The 13406-nt window shown below is 45.9% G+C and overlaps 1 protein-coding gene across 6 annotated transcripts in view; it reads right to left on the bottom strand.

Moving 5' to 3' along the window:
* SNUPN (snurportin 1) overlaps positions 1 to 13406 on the bottom strand; it is a 42230-nt gene that overhangs the window by 17775 nt on the left and 11049 nt on the right. Inside the window, exons 1-4 of one of the 6 annotated variants that reach the window (XM_004758467.3) lie at positions 7556 to 7680; positions 6156 to 6209; positions 4776 to 4938; positions 1031 to 1178 (exon numbers count right to left, since the gene is read on the bottom strand). In XM_004758467.3, the coding sequence (XP_004758524.1) occupies positions 1031 to 1178; positions 4776 to 4933 (306 nt within the window). In that variant the 5' untranslated portion in view covers positions 4934 to 4938; positions 6156 to 6209; positions 7556 to 7680. The other 5 variants (XM_045070751.1, XM_004758466.2, XM_004758465.3 and 2 more) reach the window with 5 other exon arrangements.

Genomic DNA, 13406 nt, shown 5'->3' with positions numbered 1-13406 from the left:
TATCATAGAAGATGTTACTGCGCTGTATCAGGGACACAGAAAGAAGATGGGAGCAGGTGTACCCAGAAACCATATTCTTTTTTTTTTAAGATTTTATTTATTTATTTGGTAGGGGGTGGTGGAAGAGAACAAGCAGGGGGAGCGGCAGGCATAAGAAGAGGGAGAAGCAGGCTCCTTCCTGGGCAGAGAGCCAGATGCAGGGCTCCATCCCAGGAACCTGGGACCATAAGGTGAGCAGAAGGCAGACACTTAACTGACTGAACCACCCAGGCACCCCTAGAAACCGTATCCTAAGGTGGGACAGGATTCTGAGCTGACAAGATATAGATCTAGAGAGAAGAATATAATAGCAAGGTAGAGTCCCAACTCCACATGGACCCATCCCCTGCCTTCTGGAATACCTGGGTGCCATGGGGTACTGAATGGTCTTCATGCCTACTTCCCCTGTGGGAAACCACACTGGTTTCTTTCTGCAACCAACAGACCACTTAGTCAAGTTTGTTATTGTCATCTATTGTTTCATGGCCTCAACTTCATGTAGGCCAACTGGCAGGCCTGGCATGGCTGGCCAGGTGCCCCAAATTCAAGGGCAGCTGTCCTCCCCACCTTCCACCATCTGAATGTGAAGATCCAAGACTGACATGTTAGTCTACTGCTCAGGAAAGACCCATAACCTAGGAGGTAGGGTGGGCACAGTGCTAGCCTGGGCAGGCCCAATCTAGAGCTGCCCTACAATGACCACTAAGAAATGTTAAGTGCATGGACTCTGTTAGTGTAGCAATAGCCCAGTGGCTTTCTGCAGTGGCATTGGGTAAATGTTCTCAAACCCAGCACCCCAGCCTCCCTCAGTGACAAGTGCCTTCCCTGACCCCATTGCCACATGGCACTGGAAGCCATTTCTTCTCTTAGTCCATATACCTGATGCACATAACCAGCTTCTTTGCAGTCCCCCATTCCTTCTTCCTGTCTCCTCCTTTCTTTATGGCAACATGGGGCTGGACCTGGGCCTTACCTTCCCTGGACTACTCACTTGATTAGCGTAGCGTTTTGGTAACTTCTTGCCAGTGTCAATGTCCATCTCTTCGTCATCTTTCTTATCTTCCTCTTCCTCACTCTCCATTCCTGTCCAGTCATCTTCAGCCAGTCTTCTGGCATGATTCACGTAATCTAGCCGCTTACTGGAGAAAAGAAGGCACAAGGACAGGCCTTTTATGTCTCCTTGGAAGACCCCCTACAATGTGACAATTTTAGTTTAACTCAAGGGCTTCAAGTTCAGGAGCAGCCTGGGAATTCTAGTGGAAGAGATGGTAGAATTTCCTTTGTAATGCTAAACTAGCCCCCTCTGTGTGCACTCAGCCTTCCTCTGAGTATCCTAAATACAGAGTGACATGTTGAAAGGAATTTTCAAGGTTCACTAGCTGGAAAGGCTGACCCTGCTCCTGCACACACCATTCCAGATTCCCATCTCTACTCCCCCCTTAGAGCTGACACTTTCCTGCCTGGCAGGCATCTTATCCAAAGGCTCCCGGTAATTAAAGAGAGGAGTCACCGAGATGTGAGGAGTTTCCAATGTATACAGCTTTCTTTCTTTCTTTTTTACTTATTTATTTTAAAAAATATTTTATTTATTTGACAGAAAGAGAGAGTGAGTGAGTACATAAACAGGGAGAGCAGGAGATGGAGAGAAGTAAGCTCTCTGTTGATCAGGGAGCCCAACGTGGGGCTTGATTCCAGGTCCCTGGGATCACGACCTGAGCTGAAGGCAGATGCTTAACCAACTGAGCCACCCAGATGCCCCTCTTTCTTTATTTTTCAAAGATGTATTTATTTATTTGAGAGAGAGAGAGAGAGAGAATGTGTGTGCATGTGGGGGGAGGCAGAGGGAGAGAGACTCGCAAGCAGACTCCCCACTGAGCATGGAGCCCAACCCTGAGCCCAACCCTCATGACCTGAGCCAAAATCAAGAATAGGACGCTTAGCTGACTAAGCCACCCAGGTGCCCCTAATTTATATGGCTTTCTAAGGAGCAGCCAGGCCTTCTTTCAGCTTCTTTCTTTCTTTCTTTCTTTCTTTCTTTCTTTCTTTCTTTCTTTCTTTCTTTCTTTCTTTCTTTCTTCTTTTTTTTAAGATTTTATTTATTTGGGGCACCTGGGTGGCTCAGTTGGTTAAGAGTCTGCCTTTGGCAGAGGTTATGATCCCACGGTCCTGGGATTGAGCCCCACATTGGTCTCTCTGCTCAGCAGGGAGCCTGGTTCTCCCTCTCCCTCTCTCAAATAAAAAAAAATTTTTTTTCAAGATTTTATTTATTTATTTGACAGATAGAGATCACAAATGGGCAGAGAGGCAGGCAGAGAGAGAGGAGGAAGCAGGCTCCCCACTGAGCAGAGAGTCCAATGCGGGGCTCGATCCCAGGACCCTGGGATCATGACCTGAGCCGAAGGCGAAGGCAAAGGCTTTAACCCACTGAGCCACCCAGGCGCCCCAAATTAAAAAAATTTTTTTAAATATTTGAGGGGTGCCTGGGTGGCTCAGTGGGTTAAGCATCTGCCTTCAGCTCAGGTCATGATCTCAGGGTCCTGGGATTGAGTCCCGCATTGGGCTCTCTGCTCAGCAGGGAGCCTGCTTCCCTCTCTCTCTCTCTGCCTGCCTCTCCATCTACTAGTGATTTCTCTCTGTCAAATAAATTTAAAAAAAAAAATTTTTTTTAATAAAAATAAATAAAAAATAAAAATATTTGAGAGAGAGAGAAGGAACAAGACGGGGAGGGGCTGAGGGAGCCACAGACTCCCAGTGGAGCAGGGAGCCTGATGTGGGACTTGATCCAAGGCCCCTGGGATCATAACCTGAGCCAAAGGCACACACTTGACCAACTGAGCCATCCAGGTGTGCCCTTCCTCCAGTTCTTATCTGACTTTCATAACAGGTCTCTTAGTTTATGATTTAATTTTTTTTATTAAATATTTTATTTATTTAGGGGTCCCTAAAGAGACAGAGAGCGCACAACAAGGGGAGGGGCAGAAGGAGAGGGACAAGCAGACTTTCTGCCGAGCAGGATGGTACTAATACACAATCTCTGGGGAAAAAAAAAAATAACAAAAAAAACCCCATGCCATTAAATACAATGTGCAAAACAGTATATTGTATGCTGCCTCTGTTTTAAAAAAATGGCATATACACATACAACCACACACTTGCTCATATCTGCACAGAATATCTTTGGAAAGATACAAAAGAAACTAATAATATGGGAGAGGAACTGAATGGCCAGAGGACAGAATTGGGAGGGAGACTTTTATTTTCTTAATTTTTTTTTTTGTTGAGCACAGTTGACACATAAGGTTACATTAGTTTCCAGTGTACATACAATGATGCAACTTCTCTCTGTTATCTCCTGTGCTCACCACAAGTGTAGCTAACCATACAACACTATTAAATATCATTGACTGTATACCCTACACTGTGCCTTTTATTTCCAAGACTCATTCATTCTGTAACTGGAGGCCTGCCTCTCCCACCCACTTCGCCCATTTTGCCCATCCTTCTACCCCCTCCCCTCTGGCAGCCACCGATTTGTTCTCTGTGTTTACAGTCTGATTCTACTTTTTGTTTGTTTATTAATTGTTTTATTTTTCAGAGTCCACATATGAGCGAAATCATATTCAGTCTGACTTATTTCACTTAGCATCATACTGGGATGGAGACTTTTCACCATATACTCGTACAAATTTTGAATTTTGAATCGGAATACATACAATCAATGTGTTACCTATTCCAAAATAATCAATTATAATATTTAAACAACAGAGATGGGGGTGGGGAGTGGGGGAGGTGATCTGAGAATGTAATCTACAAGCAACCCAGAGGCCACAGGGAACCATTCCTGCTAAATACAGCCACTGACGCAGCACTGGGCAGAATGCAGATCATAGAGAAACTGTGCAGCTGTTAATAGTTCCTTCAAATCCTCAATTCATTATGACCAAGAGGCTCATGTTGTACAGAGGAAAAATGGACAGGGCCTGCCTTCAGAGCAGCACAGCCTCAAACTCTCCTATCCTGTTCTCTTCGCCTGCTTGCTCATCTTGGCACGGAGAATTCAGTGTATGGAAGACATTTCCTCAGATTCCCTGTGGAATTATTTGTACTGAACTCTCAAGGGCTCCACAGAAACATTTGGGCTAAGGCAGACAGGAAGACCACACCAATGCCAGGATTCAGAGTGCAGAAGCCACACGGGGAATGTGGGGAGTGGAAGTCTGGGCGTGGCTTTCACAAGTCCCTAAATCGCAAAGCTCGGTACTGCTGCCAGGAAAAAAAGAAAAATTTAACCAAATAAGTGAGCTTTTGCTTTCAAATTTCAGTATCTGCCGTTGTTTCCATCTTTTCCTAAGCTTTCAGTGTACAGGATGTCTACCTCTGCCAGGATTTATGCCTCTCAACTTCATGGGCAAGATGTATGTACAAAGGGGCTACTTTGAAGAAACCAGATGTAGAGCCTCCTGGTTGGCTCCCAGCTCCTAACCTGAAGAAAGAGGCCAAAGAGGGTGCCTGGGTGGCTCAGTGGGTTGAGCCGCTGCCTTCGGCTCAGGTCATGATCTCAGGGTCCTGGGATCGAGTCCCGCTTCGGGCTCTCTGCTCGGCGGGGAGCCTGCTTCCGCCTCTCTCTCTCTGCCTGCCTCTCTCCCTACTTGTGATCTCTCTCTGTCAAGTAAATAAATAAAATCTTTAAAAAAAAAAAAAAAAGAAAGAGGCCAAAGAGTTAAAGCGTCCCTTACGATTTCTGCAGTTCCAACAACCGACGGCGCCGTTCATTCTGCTCCAAGGAACTGTGCTTGGACTTGTACTGGGACAGGCGGGGGTGTGGGGCAGCTGTGCTGTTCAGATCTTGAGACACAGAAAAGCTACTAGCCAGGGCTTGACTCAGCTCTTCCATCTTCCCTACAAAGAAAAACATAAGAAAATGGTTCATTGATTTCATATCACCTCCTGTATACAGGCAGTTATGATGTAACATGATGGCTGTATTCCTAAAAAAAACTCACTTAATCCAAAATCACAACTGTTTCTATGGAGAAAAAGGAAGTTAAAGGGTAAATGAGTTATATATGAACAATAGCACTATTTCCTGCAGATACTTCAATAACGATCATCTCGATAGCTCTCAGTGAACAGGTATATATATGCAGGGCACCTGGGTGGCTCAGTTTGCTCCAGGATTGAGTCCTTGAGTAAGGCTCCCCGCCCTGTGGGGAGCCTGCTTCTCCCTCTAACATGCCCCCTTCTCATGCTGTCTCTCTCTCACTCACTCTCTGTCTCAAATAAATAAATAAAAATATTTTAAAAAAGATATATATTTACATATAGAACACTAAGCAAGCTCACCCTGTGTTTGAATCTAGCTTTTGCTTTGTCATTCATTACCAGCAGCCCTGTCACTAATTCCATCTTACCATCATTACTATCTAGTGATATGATCAAGTGTCTAATTTTTTTCCTGAATAGTTCTAAATAGCCATTACTCAAAAACTAATATAAGTTATTTTTAATGCATATATTTTATTTTTTATTTTTATTTTATTTTTATATTTTTTATTTTTTAAAAGATTTTATTTATTTATTTGACAGAGAGAGAGAGAGAACACAAGTAGGGGGAACAGCAGACAGAGGGAGAGGGTGAAGCAGGCTTCTTGCTCAGCAGGGAGCCCGATATGGGGCTTGATCCCAGGACCCTGGGATCAAGACCTGAGCTGAAGGCAGACTCTCAACCAACTGAGCCACCCAGATGCCTGCATTTTATTTTTTTTAAAGCGCTATGCCTAATGTGGGGCTTGAATTCACAACCCTAAGATCAAGAGTCACATGCTCCACCAACTGGCAGGCCAAGTGACCCCTCTAATATAACTTTCTAATGCAGATTTTATCCAATTATTGTTTGACTCTCTAATAAATGCCAACTTACAGTAAGAGAATTTAGCCGGTCCTGGGGCCCCTAGAGCAAGATAAGGGGAGCCCAAAACCCAAACCTGGCAGTTGTTTTCTCATTTTATAGTTTGTTTTGTTTGTTTAGGGTGGGCAAAAGGAGGCTACCCATGTAGGGCTCACTTGGAAGAGAGAGGTTGCCTACCAGTTAACACCAAGGAATGTGAAAGACTGACCTGTGGTACATTTGGGAGATGGAGTAGATTGGAGACAGAGTACCCAGGTGTGCCCTAAAGAATAAGAATGGAGAGAAAAAGACAAATTCACACTTCACTCACCCTCTGTGAATGAAGGTACAGGAGTTTCACTATGGGTTAAAGATACACCTCTGAGTGTAAGAAACAGGAATATTCAGGAGAAATCTGGCAAAGCCAGGTGGGCCTAACCTTCAGGTTAGGTCTAGTATAAACCAGAGGACACCACCAGTGCTTAAACTGCACCCTAGATCAGGTCCCACTGCTCTGAGCATCAAAACCAACAGGTTCATTCCAGAGCCTCCATAGTTAAAAACAATTCTATGGGTCTCTACTTGGCAATGAGTTACTTTCCATTGCACATTTGAAGATCAGATTTTTCCCCTAATTTGCAGCATCTTTTTTTTTTTTCATTTGAAAGAAACTTTAAAAAGATTTGTGGTTAAAACCCATGACATAAAGTTTACCATCTTAACCATTTTTAAGTTAGAGTTCAGTAGTTGTTGTGCAACCAATTTCCAGAACTCTTCTCATCTTGCAAAACTGAACCTGTATACCCATTAAACATGAAAGGAACTTTTTTGTTTTTAAACTTAAGATTGACATATTACCGGTATGGATTTGAGGCGAATCTTAACATATGTGTAATGCAACCAGGGTGGCCATTTGTGGTTGAGGCTGGGTGACCAGAACTTGGATCCATATGGTATGCTATTTTCCGTGTTTTATTGACTTTTATATAGGTCTAAACACTTCCATAATACAATCTTTTAAAAAATTAATTATGTCTTCGGCTTACCAATGTGATGCCCATATCTAAAATACACTTATTAGGTCGTATCTCGCTTTATCTCGGTGTGGCCTCCCGTTCTGCCAAGAATCACAAAATCATTAAACACGTCTTGGATACTGGGGCGGTCCTCTGTACCTTTATGGCTCTTCTAGGCTAGCTCCTACTCTTTCAACCCATTCTTCGGATGGTCCTGCCTCCAGGAGTTCTGACCTCATCCTGGGCGGTCTCATCCAGACCCACGCAAGTCCCCTGCCGCCTCCGGGATTGAGGCCTCCTCTGAGGCTTTCACCAGGCTTCAGGCCCCAAGCCTCTACCTGATCCACTCGGTTGTCCTCCATGCCACAGCCCCGCATTACCTTTCTCTAGGGACGAGGTCCCATAGGCTACGCATGATTCGCCCCTCCCCCACAAAAACTACCTGAGCGGTCCTGGCACAATAGTCTGGAACAGAAAAGGAGCAGCACGCCCGAGACGAGCCCGGGCCTGGCTCTGCCTCTACAGGGGACACCTCGGAAGGCCGGGGGTGCTAGCCGGGAACCGAGAAGCAATTCGGCAGCCGGAGGGGCTCAGGCTCGAACCCAGGACTCACCCGGCGGAGATGACAGTTCCAGGAGCCGCGGCCGCGCTGCCAGGGGCCGACCAATCAGCTGTCCAGAGGGAGCCGGGCCCGCCCCCTGGGCCGCAGCCGCGCCGCCAGGCCCACCAGCCACGCGCCCGGAGTTTCCGGTTCCGCCCAGCGCCGTGAATGCTGGTAGTGCAGCAGCAGTCCACTAGCTCGCGGGCAGTGATTTCCGCCTTTAGTGGCTGGCGTGTTCTCGGTCGGCCGCAGCGGGGGTCCACAGGCTCTTGTGGTGCACTGTCCGGAACCGTTCCTTCAAGGTGGCTTGGCCGGGCCGAGGCTTCACTCCTGAGCTCAAGCTCCTCGGGGCTCCTTTTGTCAGTTGGAGGAACCCGGACTCAAAGCCCTCCGGCCTGGGGTCCTGAAGCTTGCCCCCGGCTTTAGGCGTACGTACACCAGCAGTCCGCGCTCTCTCCTGTGCTTGTGCTTTTTTGTACGGACACTGCGAGTTGCCTGAATGACACCCCCTCTCCGTCGACTCCTCACACCCCCAAGTCTCAGTGAGACATTCCCGCCGCATTCGCTCTGGCTGCACGGGCCACATACCTCCATTACAGCCCATCTGCTCCGTTTGAGAGTCTCTTACTCGGCTGTGCGCTTGGTACCTGGCTTGGGGACCTGGCTTGATTCCTGCTTAGCGGAGACAGCGTGCAGCACAAAACAAGGCACTCAGTAGATCTTGGTAAAGAAATGACTGAATGACTGCAAGGGGTGGAGAGGAAGCTGCCGAGATATAGTTAGGAGAGCTAATCAAATTAGAGTGCAGTCTCTTGGAGGGAGGGGACTGGTGAGATGCAAACTAAAAATATGACAGCCATTTATTGAATGCTGGACACTGCTTCACTTGCATTATCTCCTTTAATCTTCAAACAACTCAAGGAAGTAAACTGAAGCTCAGAGAGGTTAAGTACTTATCCAAAGCCACACAGCTTTCAAGCCAAACATTTGAATTTGCTGAATGTTTGACTTATGGAGAAGTTGGGTATTAGTATGCTACGGAAACTACACAAAGCTGGCACATTTTGAGTCAAAGGAATGCCAAGATGTATACTTGCTGCATATTTTAAATACCTAACACCATCCATATGGACTGAAAAGAATAGGAGATCCGACTGGCACAGAGGGTAAAGGGTGCTTAGGGCCCGGGAAGGTACAGTTTTTTGGACCTTAGAATTTATGTGGCTGAGTTCTATCTTTCAGTAGTTGGGCTGAGCAAAGCTGTGCACTAGGTTATTTATTTGGTGCATTCACAAATAATAGCTCATGTTTGTCTGGCTTATAAGATAGATAAAGAAAAGCCCAGGGCCTGACTTCACTAGGAAACTTTAACAGCAGGATATTAAGTATTCTGTGTTCCAGATCCTCCATTCTCTACTCATGACCATGGAGTTCATACCAAGTTGTCGGAACTGCACAGAAAAGAACAGAGGCCCTACACATTAAAGCAAAATAGACTGCAATTGACAAAGAGGTCCCCCAAATTCATGCACTGAGGTCCAGGGAAAAGGCTCATTCATACTCAGCTGAATAACGTCTCATATCACTGAACAAACTAAATGGCACTTGGCCCAGGGACTCATTTGGAGTTAGTCTGTGTTCCAGAAGGGACTGCTTTGCCTGGAACAGTGAGTGGTCCCCCAAATATCACCAAAGGCACCCCCCTTCACAACACTGGCCACAGACACATACACCTGTGTTTAATGTCTTTAAGTCAATTTGCTATTTTAAAAAACCTAAATAAGTTTATTTAAGAGAGGAACACTATAGCATTACCTTAAATCACTTCCCACTTTAACAAAGTATCTATGAAATATATACACAGTGAAAATAACATAATGTTATAATCTAGCTAAATACTGGTATGTGCAGGAAACTGTGAAACTGAGGACTTTGTAAGAATCTGAGATTAGCAAGTGTTGGAGAAGTGATAAGGAATAACACTAACAGAATTTTCCTCTTGTACAATGAGGAAAATTCAAAGATAATGGAAGAGGGAAGTTCCCCTTTTTCCATGGTGATATTATTTCAGGTGGAATCTGTGCACTCCCTAAAATCATCCAGTAAGTGCCCACAAGTGGGAGAATCCCTCCTTAAAAAAGAGGACCTCAAGAGCAGGAAGGTGGCCAGCCATTTCCAAAAGAAGCTCTCAGGAGGACTCCTGAGTGTCACTGTGTTTAACAGATATGTGTTTAATATCTACTGTAGGTTAGATACTGAGCCAAGCACAGGAAATATCAAAATGACCAAGACTGACGCAGTCTCCACCCTCCAGGACCTTACAGCCCAAGAGAAAACTAAGAGCTACAGGTTATAGCTGGGGGGCAGACCAATGTTAAGGAGCTTAGGTGGCTGGGTTGAGAGGGAGTGGCATGGGGCTGCTGGGCCAGTATTCAGGGAACTCTTCTCAGGAGATGACATTTGAGTCAAGACCCAAATGATGAAAAGGAGCCATTGGTGAGGACAGGGAGACTGAATGCATTTCCAGAGAGGTTTGTGTGAGAGGGTAGACAGGAGGCACAGGAGGAAGGGGAGGCAGCAAGGTCGCAGAGGCAGGTGGGATGCCTTTAACTCCTGTAGCGGAGAGTTTGGATTTTACCTGCATTCCATATGGAGGTTTTTAAAGTTATGAGATAACTTTGAGCTTGAAAGAGCTCACCCTGGCAACTCAGTGGAGAACCTAAATCCTCGTGGTGATCAGGAGGCCAATGAGCAGGGCTTGCACTGAAGTTGTGGCAGGAAGGGCTGCCTTTGGGATTCATATAGGAAAAAAAAAAAACAAAAAACCAACAACTGAGAAGTCTTACTGTTCTCAAAGAGGGGAGGAGGTAGCAAGAATTATACAGTGTTCAAGTCTAGCCCCCTAGCCAAGACCTTCCCTTTGGGGTTACTGGAACTGAAAGAGAATTGAAAAGGGAACAGCTTTTTCCCCCGTGTAATTTGATATGCTTTAAACCTAGGCCCTGTACCATCTAAGCCATCTTGAGGACCATTGCTTCTCATCGCCCACTTGGAGACCCTGTAAGAGAGGGATTCTCCAGCCAGTTGGGCAGGAGGGAGACTCTGACTTGAGAGGGTGGCAAAATCATGTACTAATACGTGTCACATGAGCCTGGATGCAGACGCTGCAGGCACAGGAGATCCTAAAGCTCAGAGGGGACAAAGCTCTTTTCCCTCACATCCCCCTCACAGATGTACCTAGGGCTCAGCTCTGGGTGAAAGGAAGCAAGTCAGAGTGGTTCAGGTCTTTTGCTCTGGAGCTAGATGGCCTGGGTCCAAATCCAGACTCACCTACCAGCTGGCTCTATGGCCTATGTGTTATTTCATTTCACCTACCTATGCCTCAGTTTCCTCCCCCATAAAATGTGACTAATAATAGCACCTACCTCACAAGGTGGTTAGAGTTAAGTGACATAATTCAGGTAAGGTGATTAGGATAGTACCTGGCACGGAGTGAATCCTCAAAAATTTTGTTTTATTAATATGTAACTTCTTGTTATAAGATAACCTTTCCCTTACTGATTTACTTAATCATAAGTATGTCAACTAATTAGGCGAGCCCAAAATAGTCTCTTCTCTGTAGACAGAAGTGCTCGCCCAGGTCATATACAGTCAGAAAGTGATGGGCCATGATTTTAATCCAGGTCCTAGTGAGTGCAAAGTTCCTTATCTTTAGCCCATGAGACATTGCCTGCTCTGTATTTTGAGGGGGTCTCATTTTGCTTCTGATTTTCAGCTGGTGAGCTGAATGGGTGACTTGGTTCATCCCCATGTTGCCCTCCCACCCCCCAGGCTGTGAATAGTCCCAGCCCTGGATAGTGGGGGGAAAGATACCTCCTAGAAACTTCCCTGGGGCCAAACAGGGGGGCCCATTCTCAGATTTGTCCCAAAGCTAGCACAGCTTTCACCTTGAGTCAGACTGGGGATTATTGGGCCACGCAAAGCACCTCTAATTTCTTCTCTGCCTTTTTTAAAATGTTAACTGCACTCTTTCATGTTCTCGCCTTCAAATAAAAAACCTTCCAAGCAGAAACTAGGGGCCACCTGGTTCAGCCTTCTCCTATTAGTGAGAGGAAAGGGAGAGAGGTCCAGTGCGGGAGGGTATGTATGCCCCAAATCATACTTTAAATCATCAGCAGAGCCAGGCCCCTGCTTCTCTTGCTTTCTGCCCAGGCTTGCCTACAGCCCCTACAGCCTCTGCCCTGCTCAGTTGTTGGGAGATGATCTCACATTGTCGCAGTGCTGGCTTTATGCCATGCATTGGACTGGGCACAAAGCTTGTGCTTCTTAAAATGTGACCAGCAGCACCTCAGGCCCACTCAGACTTGAGTCAGAAACTTGGAGGGGATGGGCTACCTTGCCATAATAATAATTATTATTATTATTTCTTAAAGATTTATTTGAGTGTGTGCATGCGCACGCATGTGCACACATGCATGAGGCTGGGAGGGCAGAGGGAGAGAATCTCAGACTCCCCACTGAGTGCAGAGCTCCACTCAGGGCTCCATTTCACGACCCTGAGATCATGACCTGAGGTGAGACCAAGAGTCTGGCACTCAATGGACAGCACCACCCAGGCGCCCCTACCTATAATTTTTAGTGGCTGTGTTTCATCACAAGGCTATCCAATAATTTAACCAGTCCACTTGGGACACATTTTTTTATTTTTTCCTATTATTCTGTATTAGAAATACTGTGATGATCCCTGTAGTTAATTTTCTGCAAAGACCCATGATTATGCTAAATTCTTGAAAGTGACATTTCTAGATCAGAGGGTATATAATGTATTTTTTTTTTTAACATTTAATTTATTTGAGAGAGAGAGGGAGATCATAGAAGGAGAGTGAGAGGGAGAAGTCGACTCCTGCTGAGCATAGAGTCTGACGCAGGGCTCAATCCTAGGACCCTGAGATTATGACCCTCATCAGCCGAAGGAAGACACTTAACCTACTGAGCCACCCAGGTGTCCCGTTTTTTTTTGTTTTTTTTTTAAGAGTTTATTTATTTGAGAGAAAGCATGAGCAGGAGGGGCAGAGGTACAAGAAGACTCTCTGCTGAGCAGAGAGCCCGATGCGGGCCTCCATCCCAGGATGCTGGGATTATTACCTGAGCCAAAGGCAGATGCCCAACTGACTGAGCCACCCAGGTGCCCCACATATAATCTATTTTTTAAAAAAGATTTTATTTATTTATTTGACAGAGAGAGAGCACTAGCAAGGGGAGTGGCAGGAAAGGGAGAGGGAAAAGCAGGCTCCCCACTGAGCAGGGAGCCCAATGCCGGGAGGGGGGCGCGGTGTCGATCCCAAGACCCCAGGATTATGACCTAAGCTGAAGGCAGCTGCTTAACTGACTGGCAAGCCACCCAGGTGCCCCTATAATATATGCTGTTAAGGTTCTTTTTTTTTTTTTTTTTTTTTTAAGATTTTATTTATTCATTTGACAGAGAGAGACACAGTGAGAGAGGGAAAACAAGCAGGGGGAGTGGGAGAGAGAGAAAGCAGGCTTTCCGCTGAGTGGGTAGCCTGATGTGGGGCTTGATCCCAAGGTCCTGGGATCATAACCTGAGCCGAAGGCAGCCGATTAACAACTGTGCCACCCAGGCGCCCTGTTTTTAAGGTTCTTGATACATTGTAAAATTGCTTTGAGAGGTCGTATCAATTTTCCCTCCTGCCACATTTCTTTTTTTTTTTTTAATTAAATTAAATTTATTTATTTTTATTTATTTGACAGAGAGAGAGATCACAAGTAGGCAGAGGGAGGGGGAAAAGCAGACCCCCTGCTGAGCAGTGAGCCAGATTGCCTGCAGGGGTGGGGGGGGTTGGGG

This window comes from Mustela putorius, unplaced genomic scaffold, assembly GCF_011764305.1.
Source record: "Mustela putorius furo isolate JIRA1106 unplaced genomic scaffold, ASM1176430v1.1 tig00003972_pilon_pilon_pilon, whole genome shotgun sequence".
In the NCBI taxonomy this organism is placed as follows: domain Eukaryota; kingdom Metazoa; phylum Chordata; class Mammalia; order Carnivora; family Mustelidae; genus Mustela; species Mustela putorius.
This window is presented reverse-complemented; position numbering and strand designations above follow the sequence as displayed.